Below are 18,836 nucleotides of genomic sequence, written 5' to 3'. Positions count from 1 at the left end.
TAGACAGTGTGGCTGTAGGATCTTCCTTGCATGGTCCGTTTTCTCTCAACCCACATCCAACTCCACAAGATCCACATTCAAATTAGGTTCTAACTCCTGGCCACTTCTTTCCACTGAGGAATCTGGATCCTGATTAAAAACCTAGGTGTGATTTCCCCGGCCTGACCACAGGTGATCACAAAGGCTTTCCCCGGCAGGCCTGATGGGGGTGACCTGAGCCCAGGGTCAGCAAGACACTGCAGGCTCTGAAGGGACTGGCAGTCAAGGACTCAGGGCCTCTGACCCCCGCATTCATCATGTGCATTTCTAGCCCGGGGGCCTTCACTCCCAGGTCTCTTCATGGTGGGCTGAGGTCCTCTTCAGCGCCTCTGCCGCGGCCTCCTTGTGCGGGAGCTGGGGAGAAAACCTGCGGACACTCTTCCACTCCTAGTCCTCCCCTACCTCAGGGTGCATAAAACTGTCGGAGGCTTTTGTTCAGAGCTCCCTTGGGAGACAACCCCTTGAAGGGTGTGCCATCTCCTGGGAGAAAAAGGAACAGCGTGGCGGGAGGGAGAGGTGACGCTTCCTCTGCTTTTAACCCCTTGACCAAACCATCACAGTAAGTGATTAAAGACTTAACTTTCATTTTTGGCTTGCTGCTTTCATCAAGTCCTCTGATGCGTGGCAGCTCGGCTCACTCCCATCTCAGCTGAGCTCCTGACATCACCAACCACTCTGTTCAAAGTCACTGTCATCTCTTGCTTTCTAACAGGTCTGCTTGCACCCTCACGCCCCCCTTCAGTCTGATCTCAACCCAGCAGCCAGAGGGATCCTTTTAATATGAAGTTTCAAATCATGTACTTCTCTGCTCAAAACACAATGATTTTCCACCTCAAAGTCAACCTCTTTACAGTGGTTGTGCAGGCACCACAGGGCGGGGTCTGTCACCGCCCCCTCCGAGTTCTCACGCTCTCCTCCAATGCCCCGTTTCCTCAAACACACTAAGCACACTTTTATCAAGGATTACCTTTCCCCTTCCACTGCACGGCTTGCTCCTTCGGATCTCTGCTGAAGACGTCACCCATCCCATCTCCCTGCTGAAGATACCTGCCCCAGCCCTGCTTTACCATTCCCCACACCCTGATCACCTCTGACCTGTCATTCCTTCTGCTTTGTGGTTTAGTCTGACTCCCCCACTGAGCCATAGGAACAGAGGATTTCTGTCCTTGCTGTTCACGTCTGTATCCCCAGCATCTGAACTGAGCCTGGCATATAGTGGGCTTTTGTAAGTAGTTGGATCAATTTACTGTGACTTCTTTTTGTATCCAAATGCTGATGAGCACAGAACTGACAAACTGCTCTCAGTCAAGGAGTAAGGAAAGAAGCAATGACATGAGTATCTGACATGTTCCATTTCAGAGTTTAAGAAATACACATACTGTCCCACACTGGGAGCCTTTCATTGTCCTTACCTTTGAGCCAAGATCAAACTTGAATTTGCTGATGTCCTCCTCTCCTATCTTAGAGCCCTCCATCCCTTTGGTCTTCATGGCGTTATAAAGGACAGAGGTGATCTTCAAAAGCTCTTTCACTGCATACCCATCTGCCTGATAAAGCTTCTTAGTATTGAGTTTTATATGTGCCTTGGTGGCCTATTTTCAGACCAAAAAAAAAAAATAGTGTAAGGCCCTTTCCATGTAAAATCTAAATCGAAACCCATGTAAGTAATTTGCAATAACCTGATTGTATTGAGTCAAACTTCCAAGTGACTCAAGCACTGCAAGTGGGTGTCTAAACTTACACAATCTTGATGGAGAGCTATTTGGTAAATGACAATAAAATTAGAAATCCACCCATCTTTGACGCAGCAATTCCAATCCTAAGAACTTACCCTAGGGATACGGTCACAAAGTGATACGTATAGGTTATTCACTACAGCATAGTTTCAAAGAGCAAAAGTTACAATCTAAAGCCTACCTATATAAATTACATAAATCATGGTATACTCATGAAAGCAATACTACTCAGGTATAAGACAGAATGAGGAAACTGGATATGTATTTGGAAAGTTCTCCAAAACGTACCATCAAGTGAAGAAAGCAAGATTCTAAGCAGTGGTGTACCGTACGCCACCATTTGTGCAAAAGGAAGGGGACAGAATGTATACTGTGTTTGCTTATCTATGTGTAAAAAACTCTGGAGAATGGAAATGGGGATGAACTGGGTCAACGGCAGACAGGATAAAAAGTCATTTTACTCTACACTGCTTCTTAATTAAGAAAAAACTCTGAACCATGATGTATATTATGTATTCTAAACTATTCCTTTTTTTTTTTTTTTAAAGATTTTATTTATTTATTTGACAGAGAGAGACACAGCGAGAGAGGGAACAGAAGCAGGGGGAGGGAGAGAGGGAGAAGCAGGCTTCCCGCGGAGCAGGGAGCCCGATGTGGGGCTCGATCCCAGGACCCTGGGATCATAACCCGAGCCGAAGGCAGACGCTTAACGACTGAGCCACCCAGGCGCCCCAACTAAATAGAATTCTTAAAAAATAATGAATTAAAAACAAAAACCCAAAAACCTGTGCTGGCGAAATGCCTCCACAGGAACCTGGTGACCAGATGGGCTTAGACACTGTGAAAACAGCCCCAGCTGGGACTCATCTGTAATGTACTTAATATTAAAATTCCAGCAAATAAATGTCAACTAACCAGGAACTGGGCAATTGCCTTAATGAAGAAAACTCGGTCTTGTTCAGTCTCAACATCGGAAGGGATGTCAGTCTGAGGTTCATACCTTTCAGAGAAAGAGAGAAGACAAGTTAATTAAGTACAAAGTTCACAAAAGAGAAAGGCAGCTGAGAGGATCTGTAACAGCAAGCTCTCTGAGTCCCGGCTAAGGTAGTAAGATTAAGAGAGACTTCAAAAGCAGCATAAAATGCACCCAAGGGAGTGAATCCTCACCTAAGAACAGATTTAAGTGATTTCAAAAATCAAATTTGGGGCTCAGCTTACAAAATTAAATCTCAGACCTCAAAGTTTAATTAAAATAGAACTATTACTCTGGCTGACAGCCCTTGACCCAGGGCTAACTAGTTAGCTTGAGAAGCAGCAGAGTTATCGGAGTTCTTCGAGTTACTGATGACCCACCAGGGGTCAGTGGACTGCAGCCCGTGGTCTCTTTCTGTACAGACTGCATGCGAAGAAGGGTTTTTACCTTTTTAAAGGATTATCACAAAAAAAAAACACATGAAAGAATATGCAACAAAGATCTTATGTAGCCTGCAACACCTATAATATTTATGATCTCAAAAAAGTTCGCCAACCCTGAATCATATTAGGTTTTTCACACGAATTGAAATCTGAATCTAAATGATTTCTACTTCAGTATAGTCATTAGAGTGTGTGGACAGATCCCTGTCACTCCCTGATCAAAGTGAGAGCATGAAGAGCCCAGTGTCAGCTTCCAACTGAGATATCTCCTTTTACCATGGCCTGGTATATCTCCTCTCCACAGCGCTCTTCATACTCAACGGATTTTTAACAGGTTACAACTAAGTCTGTCAAACTCAAAATCTATTGAATTCTTCCCTTTGCTTCATCACAATATCCAGTTTCAAAAGGTGGCTATTGAATAAAATACAGCACTCATTCTTAGATCTTAATAAAGTACATTTCTAACCGTTTCACAAGCCAAAGCAGCACTTCAGACACAAGTCCAAAATTTGGTGTGCGGAAGTTTTCCATAGAGATATGGCGAGGGTATCCCAAGGCTCTCATCATCTCTGTAAAATCTGTCCAAAGGTAAAATACAGTTCAGTCAGTTCCCCATCAAAGAGCAACTACTTATCTACTTAGATACTTTCCTTGATTTCCCTTTTTATTCCCAACATATTGACAGTTTCAGGGACTATTTATCAAGTCTCTTAAGAGGGAAAGTAAAAAGGACATGAAAGTTAAAATACATAATCTGCTTCGTGAAAAACATTTAAGTTCAATGCGAGGAAAAAGTGGAAGCTGTACATTATAATAGGGTTTAGGGATTGGCTGTGAATAGAATTTCTCTCTTTGATACGTCATTTCTCTCTTGGATATCTTTCTCTTTACCACTCAAAATGAGAAATACCTGGTTTTATAAAATGTCATAAAGAAAAAATATGTTGGGGCGCCTGGGTGGCTCAGTCGGTTAAGCTTCTGACTCTTGATTTTGGTTCAGGTCACGATCTCAGGGTGAAGAGATCGAGCCCTGCATGGGCTCCACACTTAGCAGGGAGTCTGCTTCTCTCCCTCTCTCTGCCCAGACACCCTGCTCATGTACAAGTGCACGTGCGTGCTTTATCTTTCTCAAATAAATATTTTAAAAATACATATGTTAAATGTTAACAGTGGTTATGTTTAGGGGTGATAGTTGTAGGGCGAAGTTCACCTCTCTGAGTTATTCTGGAGTTGGCTTGTTAATCTTTTTTTTTAAGATTTTATTTATTTATTTGAGAGACAGAGAGTGAGGGGCAGAGGGAGAGGGAGAAGCAGACCCCCCCCCCCCACTGAGCAGGGAACCCAATGCGGGGCTCATTCCCAGGACCCTAGGATCACGACAAGAGCCAAAGGCAAACCTTAACCAACTGAGCCACGCAGGTGTCCCAACTGCATTGTATTTAAAGAAATCTTAAAGAGACTGGTTGAACTATACAGCAATATTTAGATTTTTTATAAACCAGAACAAGACACAATACTAATACTAAACCAGAGGTAGTGGTCACTACGCTTTAAGCAAAATGAGAAAATGAACACAACAAACGTTTTTTGCGTTTCCACAACATGCCAAGATCTACGTTTGGTGCGCTTCTGGGCTGTATGTAATGCCTGTCCTTGCTCTTCCTGAAGGTTCAAAATATCTCAACAACATTCACAAAAAAGCTACCTGGGCACCGGAGGTTAGGTTAGATCTCACCAGGCAACAGAAGGTACGAGCAAAGGAAAGAGCAAGGGCACAGAGGGCCCTTGTCACTGTTTTCTGGGAAATGTGAACAGAATGATGATCAATAAAACAGAATTCTTCCCACCACACAGCCAGGCATTGCCTCAGTACTTCTTCCCATTAAGTAGTAAAGTTCTGTTAAATCTGCAAAACGGGGACAATCTGACTACAATTCCTATCATAAACTGCACAAATGTATGGCATTCATATAAGGTCAAAACGTTCAGAAATCCCTTTCTTACACCTTCCTTTCAGCACAACTGCATTTAGTGTCCCCTAGCAGAATGCTGGCCTCGGCCTGCGAAGGAGGAGAAACCTGTCTCTACAACACACAGTCGCCACAAACCCTCAAATCCCAGAGGGCATATTTCACACTATGGTGCTACTATATAGTGTCCCCTATATTTACATGGTAGAAAAAGAGCGATTACTAACTAAAAGGAGTAATCGTGAATGGTGCAATGTCCAGCAATTCGTTAGAAAACTGGCAGTAGAGATGGCGCCCCAGATCACACCAAATTGACAATCACCTGCTACACCTGTGCAGGTGGAGCCAGTTAGCCAAACCGCTTCAGATTCAGAAAATGACGGCTCATAAAAAAACAAAGGATTTTGACTCACACAGTCCCACGGCTCCAACCGTGCTTTCCACTCAGTTTTAGCTGCGTGACTTAAAGTAAGCTACTTGACCTCTCTGTGCCTCCAAGTATTTCATGTAAGGATCGCACTACCCACCTCACTGTACACGTGAGGACGAAAATCACATACTGAATATAAAACGCCTGGTGTGTTAACAGGTGCCCCCAAAGGAGTAGGAACTAATTCGCTTATCCCCATTCCACTCCCCACTCTCCTAACAAAGGCACTTGGGTTCCCTTCTCGACAGTCCCTTTAGGAAGGATGAGGCTTTGGAAGTCAGATAAACCAAATTCAAACTCCCGCACCAGCTCCCACCGCCTGTGTCCTTGGGCCGAGTTCCCTGACCTCCCTGCCCGGTTCCTGCTCTCTGAATACAGAACACACGGTAGTTCAGAGGAGTCAATGAAATGATGCACACACATACAACAGGAACTCCCCAGCAGATCGTTAAGAACTCAAAAAATGCCACCCGCAATTATCATTCACTAGTCCCCTCCTCGGTTTTGTTCGTTTTTCTGAGCTTTTCACCTAACCCAACTCAAAAGCGGTCTCAGCGTTTTCCAACCCGGTAGCAAGCAGCCCCATGTGGCCATACAAGTCATCTAAAATTAGACAAAATTAACACTTCGGCTCCTCAGCCGCCTAACCACACGCGGCCAGGGGCACACACAGCACCTCCCGCCGGGTCGGAGTGCTGACAAGGGGCGGGGGCGCTCGGCCTGGGGGGCGGCAGCGGCCAGGGACGCCCCGGAGCGGCACAGGCCCGTGCGGGGGGACTCGGGCCGCGGATCCGCAGGGGACAGCGCGCAAGGCGGCCTTACTGCGGAGGTCGCGGAAAGACATCGTGCTCTTGGTCCCCTGCAGCCCGGTGTCTGGGCCGCTCGCCCCTCAGCCCTCATGGGTCTCTATGGCAACGCACGGAGCCCTCGACGGCGCGCGGCGTGGGCCAAACAGGACCGGAGGCGAAGCGGCCCGGGCGCGCGTGTGCGCACGCGCAGGGGCGAGGCGCAGGGGTTGTCCAGAGGATGCCAAAGGAAGCTGACCGCGGCGAGGGGCTGCGAGCTGCGAGGCATCTGGGTCCTCTTCACACATTTTGCAAACATACATCTGGCCCAGGCGGACACATTGTGAGCACCTACTATGTGCCTGACGCTGTGCTAGGCGCTCTACGTACTGCTTCTCATTTCTTCCTCAACTCCCTAGAATGTACGATAATGTCATGAAGCCGGGTCTCCCTCCTGGGTCCTGTGCCAAGCACATTTCTCCCTGGCATGGGTAAAATCGCTGGTTTCGCGGGCGACCGACACCCTCGAGAAACGGCAAACGGATGAAGAGGCGAGGCCGGGGACGTGGGAAGAGAAGACCCAGGCTGGCCGCGGGGCGGCGAGAGGCGGCCCGGCGGCGACCGCGCATGCGCAGCTTGCTCGGGCTTCACGACAGGCCGGAAACCGGCCCGGGTCCTCGTTCGCCGGCGATTGTCTTGGCAACCCAGGCTCTTGGGGCGAGGGCGTGGCTGCGGGGGGCGTCGGGGAGAGCTGCGCGCGAGACGTGGCCTGCTCAGCTGGGTGCTGCCCTGGGAGTCTTCCCTGTCCCGCAGCCACTGTGGGAGGCTGGCGACCGAGAAGGGCTGGGGAGGGGGAAGAAGTGTGGCGACCCGGAAGGGCGGGCCCAGAGGAGGGACTGCCACCCGCCGGCCGCCCTCCCCCCTCCCTTGGCGAAGGGACACACACAAAAACGCTGGGACCTCAAAGAGATCCTGAGCTAGAGCCACACGCACCTGGTCAGTGTGACAAGGGTGGCAGCGCTCTTCAGTGGAGAAAGAAGTCTTTCAACAAATGGTTTTGGGACAATTGGAAATCCATATGCAAATAAATGAACCTCCGCCCTTTCCTAAATGTAAAATTTAAAAAGCTGTAGAAGTTTTCTAGAAGAAAGCTTAGGAGAAATATTCTGTGACTATGTTAAGCAAGATTTCCTAAATACACCAGAGGTATGATCCTTAAAAAAAAAAAAGGCGGGGGGTGTTTAGGGCGTCTGCCTTCGTCTCAGGTCATGATAGCAGGGTCCTGGGATGGAGCCTCACGTTGTGCTCCTACTCAGCTGGGGGTGGGCGGGTGGGGGGGGGAGTCTGTTTCTCCCTCTCCTCCCCACTCTTGCTCTCTATCAAATAAAATCTTTTTTTAAAAGATTTATTTTTTTAAAGATTTTATTTATTCCTTTGACAGACACAGCAAGAGAGGGAACACAAGCAGGGGGAGTGGGAGAGGGAGAAGCAGGCCTCCTGCGGAGCAGGGAGCCCCATGCGGGGATCGACCCCAGGACCCCAGGACCATGACCTGAGCCAAAGGCAGATGCTTAACGACTGAGCCACCCAGGCACCCCTTTAAAGATTTATTTGAGAGAGAGAGAGCACAAGAGGGGAGAGGGTCAGAGGAAGAAGCAGACTCCCTGCTGAGCAGGGAGGCTGGTGCGGGACTCATGCTGGGACTCCAGGATCATGACCTGAGCAGAAGGCAGTCACTCAACCAACCGAGCCACCAAGGCGCCCCTCAAATAAATAAAATCTTAATAAAAAAATAATTTTTTTTATAAATTGCACTTCAACAAAATTTAAAACTGTTCTTCGAGACACTTTTAAGAAAATGAAAAGATAGCCCACCATCTAGAAGAAAGGATTCACAAAACACATGTGATAGGAAGACTTGTATCCAGAATACATAATGAACTCTCAAAACTCAGTAAAACAATCCAATTAGAAAGTAGACAAAGAATTAAAAGATACTTCACAGAAGAAGATATATGGCAAGTAATAAGCAAATGAAAAGATGCTCAAGATTATTCATCAGTAGGGAAATGCATATTAAACACAATGAGGTATCACTAGGCAGTTATTAAAATGGTTAAAGCAACAAACAACAACAAAGACCCTTACAGTGCCAAGGGTTTGAAAGGATGTGGAGCAACTTGAACTTTTGTACATCATTGGTGAGAATGTAAAACAGTGCAGCCCCTTTGAAAACTGGTAATTTTTTATAAAATTTAATATACATTTTACATATGGCTCAGCAATCCCACTCCTAAGTATTTGCCCAAGAGAAACAAAAACTCGGTTTCACACAAAAGCCTGTACACAAATAGCAGCTTTATTTATAATCTCCCAAAACTTGAAACCATTCAAGTGGCTCTCAATTTATGAATGGATAAGGAAATTGTGGTATATCCATATAATGGATTACCACTCAGCAATAAAAAAGAAACAAACTGCTGATATACAGAACAATGATGAAAGGCCAAAGCGTTATGCTATGTGGAAGAAGCCAGACTCCAAAGGCTACGTACTGTATGATTCCATTCATATGGCAATCTGGATACGATGAGAATAGAAAGACAAAAAACAAATCAGTGGTTGCCAGGAGGAGTTAGGTGCAAAAGAATTTTTTGGGGTGATGGAACTGTTCTATAACTTGACCACGGTGCTAACTACATGATGGTAGGTGTTTCTCAAAACATAGAACTAGGCATTAAAAAAACCCTCAATTTTACCATATCTGAAATTGTATCTCAATAAGTATGACTAAAAACAAAAAAAGCCTTAAAAAATCAAAACTATTCAATGGCTTCCCATTGCAGTCCAAATAAAACTCAAACCCCTTAGCTGTGTCTGTTTTTCTTACTCCCTTCCCTCCATCTGCTCTGGCTTGCTTTCCCTTAAACATGCCCACCATTTTCCTGCCTCGGGCCTTTGCACACGCAGTTCCCTTGGTCTGCAGTGCTCTTCCCAGCTTCTTCAGATCTTTGTGAAGAGGCCTCTGGACTGCCTACACCAAAGCAGATACTTCCCAGCCCCTGCCTGTCACATTACCCTGTTTTATTTTCTTCACAATGTGATCTGGAAACAGCTCGTTTGCTTGTCTTCTGTGTCTCTGGTCTGGACAGGCAAGCTCCATGAAAGCAGATACCTATTCTGCCCTACTCTGGACTCTCCCCAAGTATTAGTAATAGTATTTGGCACTCCGTAGGTCCTCAGAACGTATTTGTTTAATACCTGACTGGCTGAATGAATGAAGTCGCCTCGCTTTGGTGAAAGGTCTTTGAGGAAAGGCCATGCAGTCTGTTTCCTGCCCTCGCACCCCACCCCCATGCTCCGTGCTGGCTGTGATGCCCAGTTCTGGGCTGGCTGTAGGCCAGGTGCTGGTTAGCTCCAGACTTGTGTGCTCACAATAGGCACTGGAAAGCCCACCAGTTCTGCTTTAAGTTAGGGCAAACTCTGAACACTGTCCCTAAAGGGTAGCAGTCCGCTGATCCGTACTGTGATGTAGTTTTGGAATATAGGTGAGGTTGGTGGGGTGAGATTCAGAGCCCACGACCAAGAAAAAATTCTTTAGATGTCTTTGGTGCAAAACGGTGGTTTTATTAAAGAATGGGACGGACCTGTGGGCAGAAAGAGCTGCTGCACTGAGGTTGTGAGGGGTGACTGATTATATACTTGGGAGTTGGGGGAAGTAAGGAAAAGGGAGGTGTCCAAAAGGACTTTAATATGCTTTAGAGGACCTACAAGATACTGGAGGCCTGGCTATCGTCAAGGTTGTTTTTCCCTCTAGCAAGGCATATCAGGTTATTGATATGAATGCTTTTTTTCTTGTAAATCACTAAAACATTTGTAAATTGAGGGAGACTCATGTCTTGCAGGATTATAATCTCCATTTGTTTTTTCCTTCCCTTAGCTTTAGGGCAGACAGGGGTGCCTGAGGAATGTCACACGTATCCCACCTGGGGAAAGGGGGTAGGTTTGAGGGGTGTCAACTTGTGCTTTATCCTCAGCTTGCCTTCTGCTCCCTCATCAACTGTACTCAGCATCCGCTATAGTTGGCAGAGCACAAATGAAGCACTTGGAAGGGAGTCAGAGCCTCCTCCCTTGGTTTTTAATTTTTTAAAGTTAATTAATTAATTAATTAAAGTAATCTCTGCACCCAGCGTGGTGCTGGAACTCACAATCCTGAGATCAAGAGCCACATGCTAGCCATGGTATTTCTTGTTCCCCTTTAGATATTTAAGTTTTAAACTTAAGCCACCTTCTCAGCAGGCTTAAGTTTTAAAATATTTTTCCTGTTATTTACAAATGTGGGATTATATTGTCATGTTGTACTGTAAACATGCTCTTTTTCACCTTACATATTGACCATCTCCACACATTAGCATACAAAAACCCACTGCAGGGGCGCCTTGGTGGCTCAGTCGTTGAGCATCTGCCTTGGCTCAGGTCATGATCCCAGGGTCCTGGGATCGAGCCCCGCATCCGGCTCCCTGCTCGGCCAGGAGCCTGCTTCTCCCTCTCCCGCTCCCCCTGCTTGTGTTCCCTCTCTAGCTGTCTCTCTCTCTGTGTCAAATAAATAAAATCTTTAAAATAAATAAATAAATAAATTGGGTTGCCTTTTTGTTGAGTTTATAGGTGTCCTTTATATATTCTGGACACCGTACTTATCAGATATATAATTTACAAATATTTTCTCCCATTCTGTAGGCTGTCTTTTCACATCTTGATAGTGTCTTTCACAGCACACAAATTTTCAATTTTGATGAGGTCCAATTTATCTATTTTTTCTTTTGTTGCTTGTGCTTCTGTTACCATATCTAAGAAACCACTGCCAAATCCAGGGTCATGAAGATTTACCCCTATGTTTTCTTTAAATAGTTTTATAGTTTTAGCTCCTACATTTAGGCCTTTGTTGTATTTTGAGTTAATGTTTGTATATAGTGTGAGGTAGGGGTCTGACTTCATTCTTTTGCGTGTGGCTATCCAGTTGTCCCAGCACCACTTGTTGAAGGGACTATTTTTACCCCATTTAATGGTCTTGGTACCCTTGTAGAAAATCAATTGACCAAAGATGCACGACTCTATTTCTGGACTCTCTTTTCTATTACATTGGTTGAGATGTCTAGCCGTATACCCCTTCCACACTGTTTTGGTTATTGTAGCATTATAGCAAGTTGTGTAATCAGGGAAAAGGAGTCTTCAAACTTTTTCTAAGATTGTTTTTGATTATTTGGCTTGTAATTCCACATGAATTTTAAGATCAGCTTTCCTGTTTCTGTCTAAAAGGCTATTGAGATTCTGATATGGATTGCATTGAATTTGTAGATCATTTTGGGGAGTGTTGCTGTCTTAACAATGTTAAGCCTTCAATCCATGAACAAGGATTTTTTTGGGGGGAGTATTTTAGTTATTTCTGTAAGTTTTGTAGTTTTCAGTGTTGTTTTGTACCTCCTTAAATTTACTCGTTTTATTTTTTTTTTATTCTCTGCTAGTATATAAAAATACAATTAATTTTTGTGTATTTATCTTATGTCTTATATCTAATGAGCTGAACCTTTTTATCTCTACTGGTTTTTATCAGCTCAAATAGGTTTTGTTTTTACATGTGAATTAATGTTTTCCCTATATGAGAGCCTGCCATCTGTGAATGAGGAGAGGTGAAAGTTTCACTTTTGCAAAAACTGTCTCCCAAAGCAGTGGTACCACTTTACATTCCCCTCAGCAGTACATGAGAGCTCCAGTTCTTCCACATCTTTATACTTGGTACGACCCACATCATACCCCATTATCTACTTATAGGGCAATGGACAATGCTATTTTAGAAAAATTAAATGACTTGCTCAGCCACCCAGAACCACCTTCTCAGCAGGCTCAAAGCACTGGCTCAGATCTCACAAGTCTGTGTCCCTAAAGCCTCATTTCCCACCCATGCAGGAGCAAACTGAGACCCCAAGAGGTCACCCAGGGAGTGACTTTCCAGCCTGCAAGAGCTGAGTCTGTTTCATGTGGCCTGTCCCAAGCCAGAGGATCAGGGACCTCCCCTCGGGTTCCATCCCCTTCCCTTGCCCTCTACCCCGCTGCCCAGCCCTGGGCATCATCCCCTCCCAAAGTTGGGGATCCAGGAAGGCTGGGAGTCTTCCGTTTGACATCACAGAGCTGGTTGCCATGGGAGACCTGCAGACCCAGGCAGGGGAGAGTAGAGCCCTGCTGCACAGGAGGCCCAGCCGCTCCTCCCCCACCACGCTGGCCCTCCATGGAAGCCTTGGTCTGTGCGTTCTCTGAGCTGCGCATAAGAGAAGGTGCCGGGCTGCAAGGAGGAGTGGCAGGAGGAGAAATGCCCTCCTATCCTGACCTGGGCCCAAAGCCACCAGAGTGGCCTCAGGGACGTGCATGCTTGGGAGAGGGGAATGACCACTGGTCTAGGCTGTGTGACCCTGGACTGTGTGATCCTGGACCCACTGTGCAATTTCTATACTGACACCGGAATGCTCTTTCTAGGGTAGGGGGCAAAAAGAGGTGGTAGAAAGGGCTTGAAATCCTGAAAGAGATCTTTGTGTCACGATCTCAGGCTTCTCAGACCTTCCTGTTGGTTGGGAAAGGGAAGAGGAGTAGTATGTTGGGTGGGGGTTGGTAGGAGGCAGGGGACTGAGCCCATTTGATGGAAAGGTAGGCCAAGGCTCAGAAAGCCACAGGTGGAGCCCATCACACGAGCTGGTCTTAGAGCATGTGACTGTGTTCTTCCTTCTTGGCTGCTGCAGCCTGCCAACCGCCACCCTCCTGCTCTCCCCTCTGCAGATGCAGTGAGCTGGGCCCGAGGACATCCCAGCCACCCCGACACACCACCCAACATCTACGAGGGGGGGCTGGGGGCCCAGCAGCAGCAGTGCCCCAGCGCCCAGGGAAGCAAGCCCAAGAACTTCCGTCTGCGCCACCTCCGGGGCCTGGCTCTCTACCTGCCGGGCCACATGCAGGCTGCCGGCCAGTGTGAGAGCCACTGGTTGGGCCGGCTCATGGCCAGGGGCTGCCTCCCACGGCCTGAGGGCATGGCCTGGCCCCTAGACCTTCCACAGGGGACTCTGGGCCCAGGTAACAGCCACCGCTCAGCCCTTCTGGAAGCTCCAGTGCCCAGGGACATCCTGGGAAATATAGGTGAGCACCTGTCCAGGTGAGGCAGGGCTGGGGACAGGAGGGAACAACTCAGGGAAGGGTTGGCTGGGGACTCAGATGGACCAAGATGGGCCCTTCTTCACTCCCAGTGTTCCGGGGTTCCTGTCCCAGCTCTGCACTCAATGAAGGACCTTGGACAGCTCCCCACCATCACCCCTGCCATCCCCAGCTTCAGTGTGCCCATTTATAAAATGAGGGGGTCGTTAGACAAGGGTCCTTCCAGCTTGAACCATCTGTTTCCTTCTTTTCCTCCCTCCCTCATGGGCTCTCTTTCAGGAGAACTGCCCCTCCCTTCCTATTTTGAAGAATGCCAGGTTCTGGGGGTTAGGGGGGTGGGTTCATAGGATGGCCTGGCAGCCTCCACTTGGGTCCCTCCGAGTGACTTGTTTCTCCCTACTTTCCTCAGCTTCCAGTTCCAGCGCGGACCCAGCCAAGGGTGTCCCCTCCCAGCCTGGTCCCTCCGAAGTCTTGGGGCTCAGGCCCAAAAGGTCCTGGGGGCCCTCAGAGGAGTCCACATGTCCCTTGTGCAAGAGAACCCGCTCTGGGGCTCTGGAGAGACCATAGGGATCTGAGTGCCAAGCCTGGCTGTCCCAGCTGGGGACAGGAGGGAAAAGGATGGCTCAGGAGGAGGAGGCTGGTCCAGACAGGAAGGGCTCAGCCCCTACCAGCAGTCGCCCCACACTGAGACACCCCAGCAGCTGCCCAGCACCAGAGCTTGGGCCAGCCTCAGGAAGAACACTCAAGGGGGGGGAGGGAGGAGAAAGTCCTGCAGGAGGAACAGAAAAAATAGAAGCCCTTGCAGCCTGCTCCAGCTCAGGTCAGCCACTTGTACCTGGGAGGCCAGGCTGAGTGGAGATTTAGGCTCCAAGAGGCCGGGGAGCCCTCAGGTCTAATTTCAATAAAAGCCAAGGCCTGCACCTTCTTGTCCCCGGGTCTGTCTATGGTGAGGTCAATGCAGAGAAAGCGCCTCTCAGAGCCCCTGCCACCTGTGTTGAGAGCAAAGTTCCAGGTTGATGCCAGGGAGGATCCAAGGCGCTCCCAGTGTTGGTTGAGGAGTGAACATCCTCCTCTGGGTGGGACTCCCGGAAGTCTTCCTGGATAGACGATGTCTCAATGGACCTAAATGCAAGGCATGGCATTCTGGCCGAGGCAGCAGAGGACAAACGAAGCAGGCCAGGTGTAGGGAGAGTACCAGGGAAGAGAGCAACTCTCAACCTGGGTGGAAATGTTGGCCTGAACCCCATGCCACCGCTCACTCAGTCCTTGGTTGAGTTCACTGCCCCATGGGGACCCCTGGCTGCCCTGTCCCTCCACACAGGATGGACACAGCCCTTCTTCCAGCTGGCCTGGACTCCAGGCACACTCAGCTTGGACTTCTCTGTACCTCGACTCTGTTGACATTTGGGTCTGGATCTTTCTGTTGTGGCTGCTGTCCTGTGCATTGTAGGATGTCTCCCAGTGTGACAACCAAGTGTCTCTGAACAGTGTCCAATGTCCCCTGGGGGAGGGGGTGGCAGAATCACTCTGGTTGAAGCCCCCTGCTCTACATCACTAGACCTCAGCCCAGGGGGGACAGGATGGAACGATCTGGGTTTGTCTCAATGCCCCTCACTGTGTGGCTGACTTCTAGTCCTGGCAGCCCAGGTCAGGCTAGGGCGGAGCTGGCCCTACCAGGGGCTCCTGGCAGATCACATGTGATGAAGTCAAGGACACTATGGACACCTGGACAGCTGGGTTCCTTCCAGATGGAGGGGAATAATCCCTCGGGCCCCCTCCCTGCCCTTGTACCCTGGTCTCACAATTGGACATTTTGTAGGTCCCTGGGACAGCAGATTCTGGAGACTTCGGTCCCTGGGTAGTTTTCAGGTTGTTACAAGTGTGGCTGTGGCCTTGGGTGGTGGGAGCCTGAGTTGCAGCATCCAGAGAGCAGCCCTAGTAGGAGGACTGATGAGAGCAGGTGTTGAATGCTCCAGCTGGGACTGGGGCAGGGACATAGCCACTCAGCGGGTCCACCAGATGAGCCACTGGGGGGTGACAAAAAGGGTGTCTCCTCCCTCTGCCACAATACCTACTGCCCCAGAAGGCCAAGGCCAGGTAGAATGAAGACAGAAGCTAGGGAGGCCATCCCAGGCACTGGGCAGAATCGAGACCTTGCCAGAAGCCACAGTATGTGGTCCTAGTAGATAGAGGCCCAATCCCCTCACTTTTGGATGAAGCTGTGAGGCTCAGAGGGGAGCGCAGACTACTCCAGAGTCCAGATCTCGGGATACCCAGGCTGTGGTCAGTGGCCACTGTAGTGGCCTCCAATGCGTGCATCCCAGTATTCTGGCTCCTATAGTCCCCCTCCCCAACCTTGAACTGGGAATGGCTCAAGGTCTTGCTTGACCAAGAGAATGTGGCAGGAGTGACATGGTGTCACTTCTGGCCTGAAGGACGCCTGGCAGCTTCCAATGTGTGCGCTGGGGACGCCAGTCCCACATGATGGGAAACCAAGTCGGTTCAGCGGAGGCCACGTGGAGGGAGCCACAGCCACAGTCACAGCCAAGCTCTGGGCCCTCTTGGAGCGGATCCCTCGGCCCCAGCTCTTCCCTGGAGAGACATCTGCTGCAGTAGACAAGCTGGATCCAAAGAAAACTCGCTAGGCTGACCTCTCAACAGTTCCTCCCTTAACCTCCCAAGACTTTCTTGAAAAACACTCAGAGGCTGAGAGCGAAGCCACAGTCCTAGTGTTCCAGGGACTGGGAGCTGATGTGAAGGAACATCCCAGACAAGCAGACACTCGTGGAAATGTGACTGGCCACCCTGGGGCGCCCCCACTCCACCCTCTCAATAGCCGCAGGGTCCTGCACCAGGCCACCAGGGGTCAGTTTCAGCCCTTGGGACACTGTGTCCTTGAAGCCCGCTGTGGGGAGGCCAGGCCAGGAAGGCACAGCTGTGTTCAGGGCAAGGCTCAATCAGAACCCCCATCCCCTCAGGGGCAAGCTGATACTCGGCCACACAACTGGGCAAGAGCCCCAAGGACTTAGCTACTTACTCCTGAAGCTGACCCATTGGCACAGTGAAGACAGATGTTCCAGCGTAAGTAACTTGAGTGTCACTTACCAGCACCAAGGATGCTGCTCGGGGCTCCCTATAGGAGTATCACCTCCCACCCCCACCCCAGGGGCTCCCACACACCCAGCTCTGCAGGTGCCTCAGGCCCTATCCCCCAGGGAGGGCTGTATGGATGATGCCCGACCCTCAGGGAGTGGCACACATGGGCTATGGAGGGGTCCAGGCCTGGGCTATCATTCACGTGCTGAGCAGCTGTGGGGTAACTCGCAGTCCCTGAACCAATTTTCCTCATCTGTCCAATGGAGTGACAGACATGACCCCGTCCCCCCAGAGTGGCCAGAAGCTCCAAGGAGAGGTTGGTGGAACACCTGGTCCCCGGCTTGGCCCAGCCAGGGGCTGGGACACACCTGCACCGCCTCAGGCTCCCATGCTGCGGCCCAGAGTCCCTACCTGACAATGGTGGTGAGTCCCCCGTGGAACCTTTTCTAAGCCAGGACAGTGTAGGACCGGGCCCCAGCTAAGGCCAAGAGCCGCGCAGAGACCCCTAAACAGCAGGTGGCTGCTGAGGACCTTCTGATCTCAGAGCCTGGTCATGCTGCTCAGCTCTAGAAGCTCTTCCCCACAACTGCGTTCTTTGGCGAATTACACAAAACAATCGGCCCTTTCAGCTGGAAGCCATCCTTGGAACTTGACAGCGGACAAGCAGTTCCTGAGCTGCCCTCAGCCACCAGGGCTGAGTCCACTGGGGTAGAGCCCAAAGCGTGGCGGGCCGGCACTGGAAAGACACGATGTGACCAATTAAAGTCTGTTTATTTGTAATGAGACAAACATTACAATCTGTTCAACACTGGGCTGGACACTGCAGTGATTGAGGGCAGGGAGGGAGGGGCAGGGCGAGGCCTCTGAGCTCAATTATGAATGTCCAAGGCAAAACCTTCCAGAAGACTCTTCCTTACCCCTCGGGGCAGAAATAAAAATCACACAATCACCGTTGATTCAGATGAGAGAGAACATCAGGCTGGGCCTCAGCATGACGCCAAGGTCAGTGCAGAGGTGGGGACAGGTCAGCAAGACCCGGACCTCTCCCCGAGAGGCACCACCAGTCAGGAGGCGGTCGAAGGAGGAAAAGTGCTCCTCCGGCCGAGGGCTCGCCCTCCTCTTGAGAACACCTTTCTCCCACTCCGAGGGTGGAGGCGGCCCCAGGCTGGGCAGTTCTGAGGGAGGGAAGCATGGCAGTCACTCCGGCCCCCTGCCCGGTTGCTTCCCCTTCTCCTCCTGCCCTCAGGCTGGCGCGCCGTGGCCATGGCTCCAAGACACTGCAGCAACACTGGGCATGACTCTGCCGCCCAGCCCTCTACTCCGGAGGGCAGGGCAGACAGCAAGCAGCTTTGGGGAACGGGGGTGAGGGTGACGCCAGAAGCAAGTGATGCTCGCACGCACACTTCCTGGCACTGACGGCCTCTCCTGTCTCTGCCCCTGGGGACTCAGGGGCTGCACAGCACGTGACAGCCCCCCACCCCAAAAGCGGGGCCCCACTCCATCGAGAGCACTCTCAGCTTCCTCCTGTCTGCATCTTGGAGCTACAGCTCATGGACTTGGGGAGGTGGGGAGGGAACCCCCGGGAACTTCACTGGCACCCGTCCTCAGTCCAGCTCCTGGGGGCAGCTCAGCTGAGCCAACCTCTGCCATCTGACGGGCAGTTCCATTCTCCCCAGGACAGCAGGAAGCCCTCAGCAGGAGGCCACTGGAAGACTGGACCTCCCATGTCAGGGTCTAAGCCCCAGAGCTCTGTGCTGGGGTGAAAAGCCTCCAGGCTCTGCCCACCACGCGACAGCCCCTCACGGAGAGGCAGGGGCTTCTCACACCCCAGGATTCTGTGGGCTGGTTTTGGATAAGGATCTGGCATTCCCTTTATTTCACCCCCTCATTGTTCTGAGGCTCCTCTGTCTTTAGGGTGAGGTCTGTCCATAACACTTGGGTTCCTCCCTTCCAGCAAAAGTTCATTCCAGCTTTGGAGGAAGGAGCTAGAAGGAATGGGCAGTGGAGGGGAAGGGGGCAGAGGAAGAAACAGACCACAGTGAATGCCGCCACACCCCAGCCGGCCAGTGGGGCTGGTGCACGCTCCTGGAGGCGGGACCAGGGCGCAGGCAGAGGCGGCGGTTTCCGGAGGTTACCAGAAAAGGAAGGAGGGCTGGAAGAGCCTGCG

The 18,836-nt window shown here is 50.1% G+C and overlaps 2 protein-coding genes across 7 annotated transcripts in view; one reads left to right on the top strand and one right to left on the bottom strand.

The window, feature by feature from the left end:
- Nucleotides 1-18,836, bottom strand: part of CLUAP1 (clusterin associated protein 1) — a 70,759-nt gene that overhangs the window by 27,528 nt on the left and 24,395 nt on the right. For 3 of the 6 annotated variants that reach the window (XR_004298538.1, XR_004298536.1, XR_004298537.1), the window contains one exon: nucleotides 17,422-18,831. Coding sequence is in view for 3 of the 6 variants with exons in the window: in XM_032397715.1 (XP_032253606.1) it covers nucleotides 1,452-1,631; nucleotides 2,691-2,775; nucleotides 3,661-3,772; nucleotides 6,417-6,438 (399 nt within the window). In the remaining 3 variants the exon portion in view is untranslated. Of the gene's footprint in view, nucleotides 1-1,451; nucleotides 1,632-2,690; nucleotides 2,776-3,660; nucleotides 3,773-6,416; nucleotides 6,723-17,421; nucleotides 18,832-18,836 lie in introns of those variants that run through there. The other 3 variants (XM_032397715.1, XM_032397716.1, XM_032397717.1) reach the window with 2 other exon arrangements.
- CUNH16orf90 (chromosome unknown C16orf90 homolog) lies at nucleotides 12,575-17,350 on the top strand. The gene is made up of 3 exons (XM_032397696.1): nucleotides 12,575-12,674; nucleotides 13,133-13,558; nucleotides 13,983-17,350. Exons 1-3 carry the CDS (start codon nucleotides 12,575-12,577, stop codon nucleotides 14,138-14,140), a joined length of 684 nt encoding a protein of 227 aa, XP_032253587.1. The 3' UTR covers nucleotides 14,141-17,350.

Source organism: Phoca vitulina, unplaced genomic scaffold (genome assembly GCF_004348235.1).
Source record: "Phoca vitulina isolate PV1807 unplaced genomic scaffold, GSC_HSeal_1.0 scaffold102, whole genome shotgun sequence".
Lineage (NCBI taxonomy): Eukaryota > Metazoa > Chordata > Mammalia > Carnivora > Phocidae > Phoca > Phoca vitulina.
The sequence above is the reverse complement of the archived record's forward strand: the minus strand, read 5'-3'. Positions and strand labels throughout refer to the sequence as shown.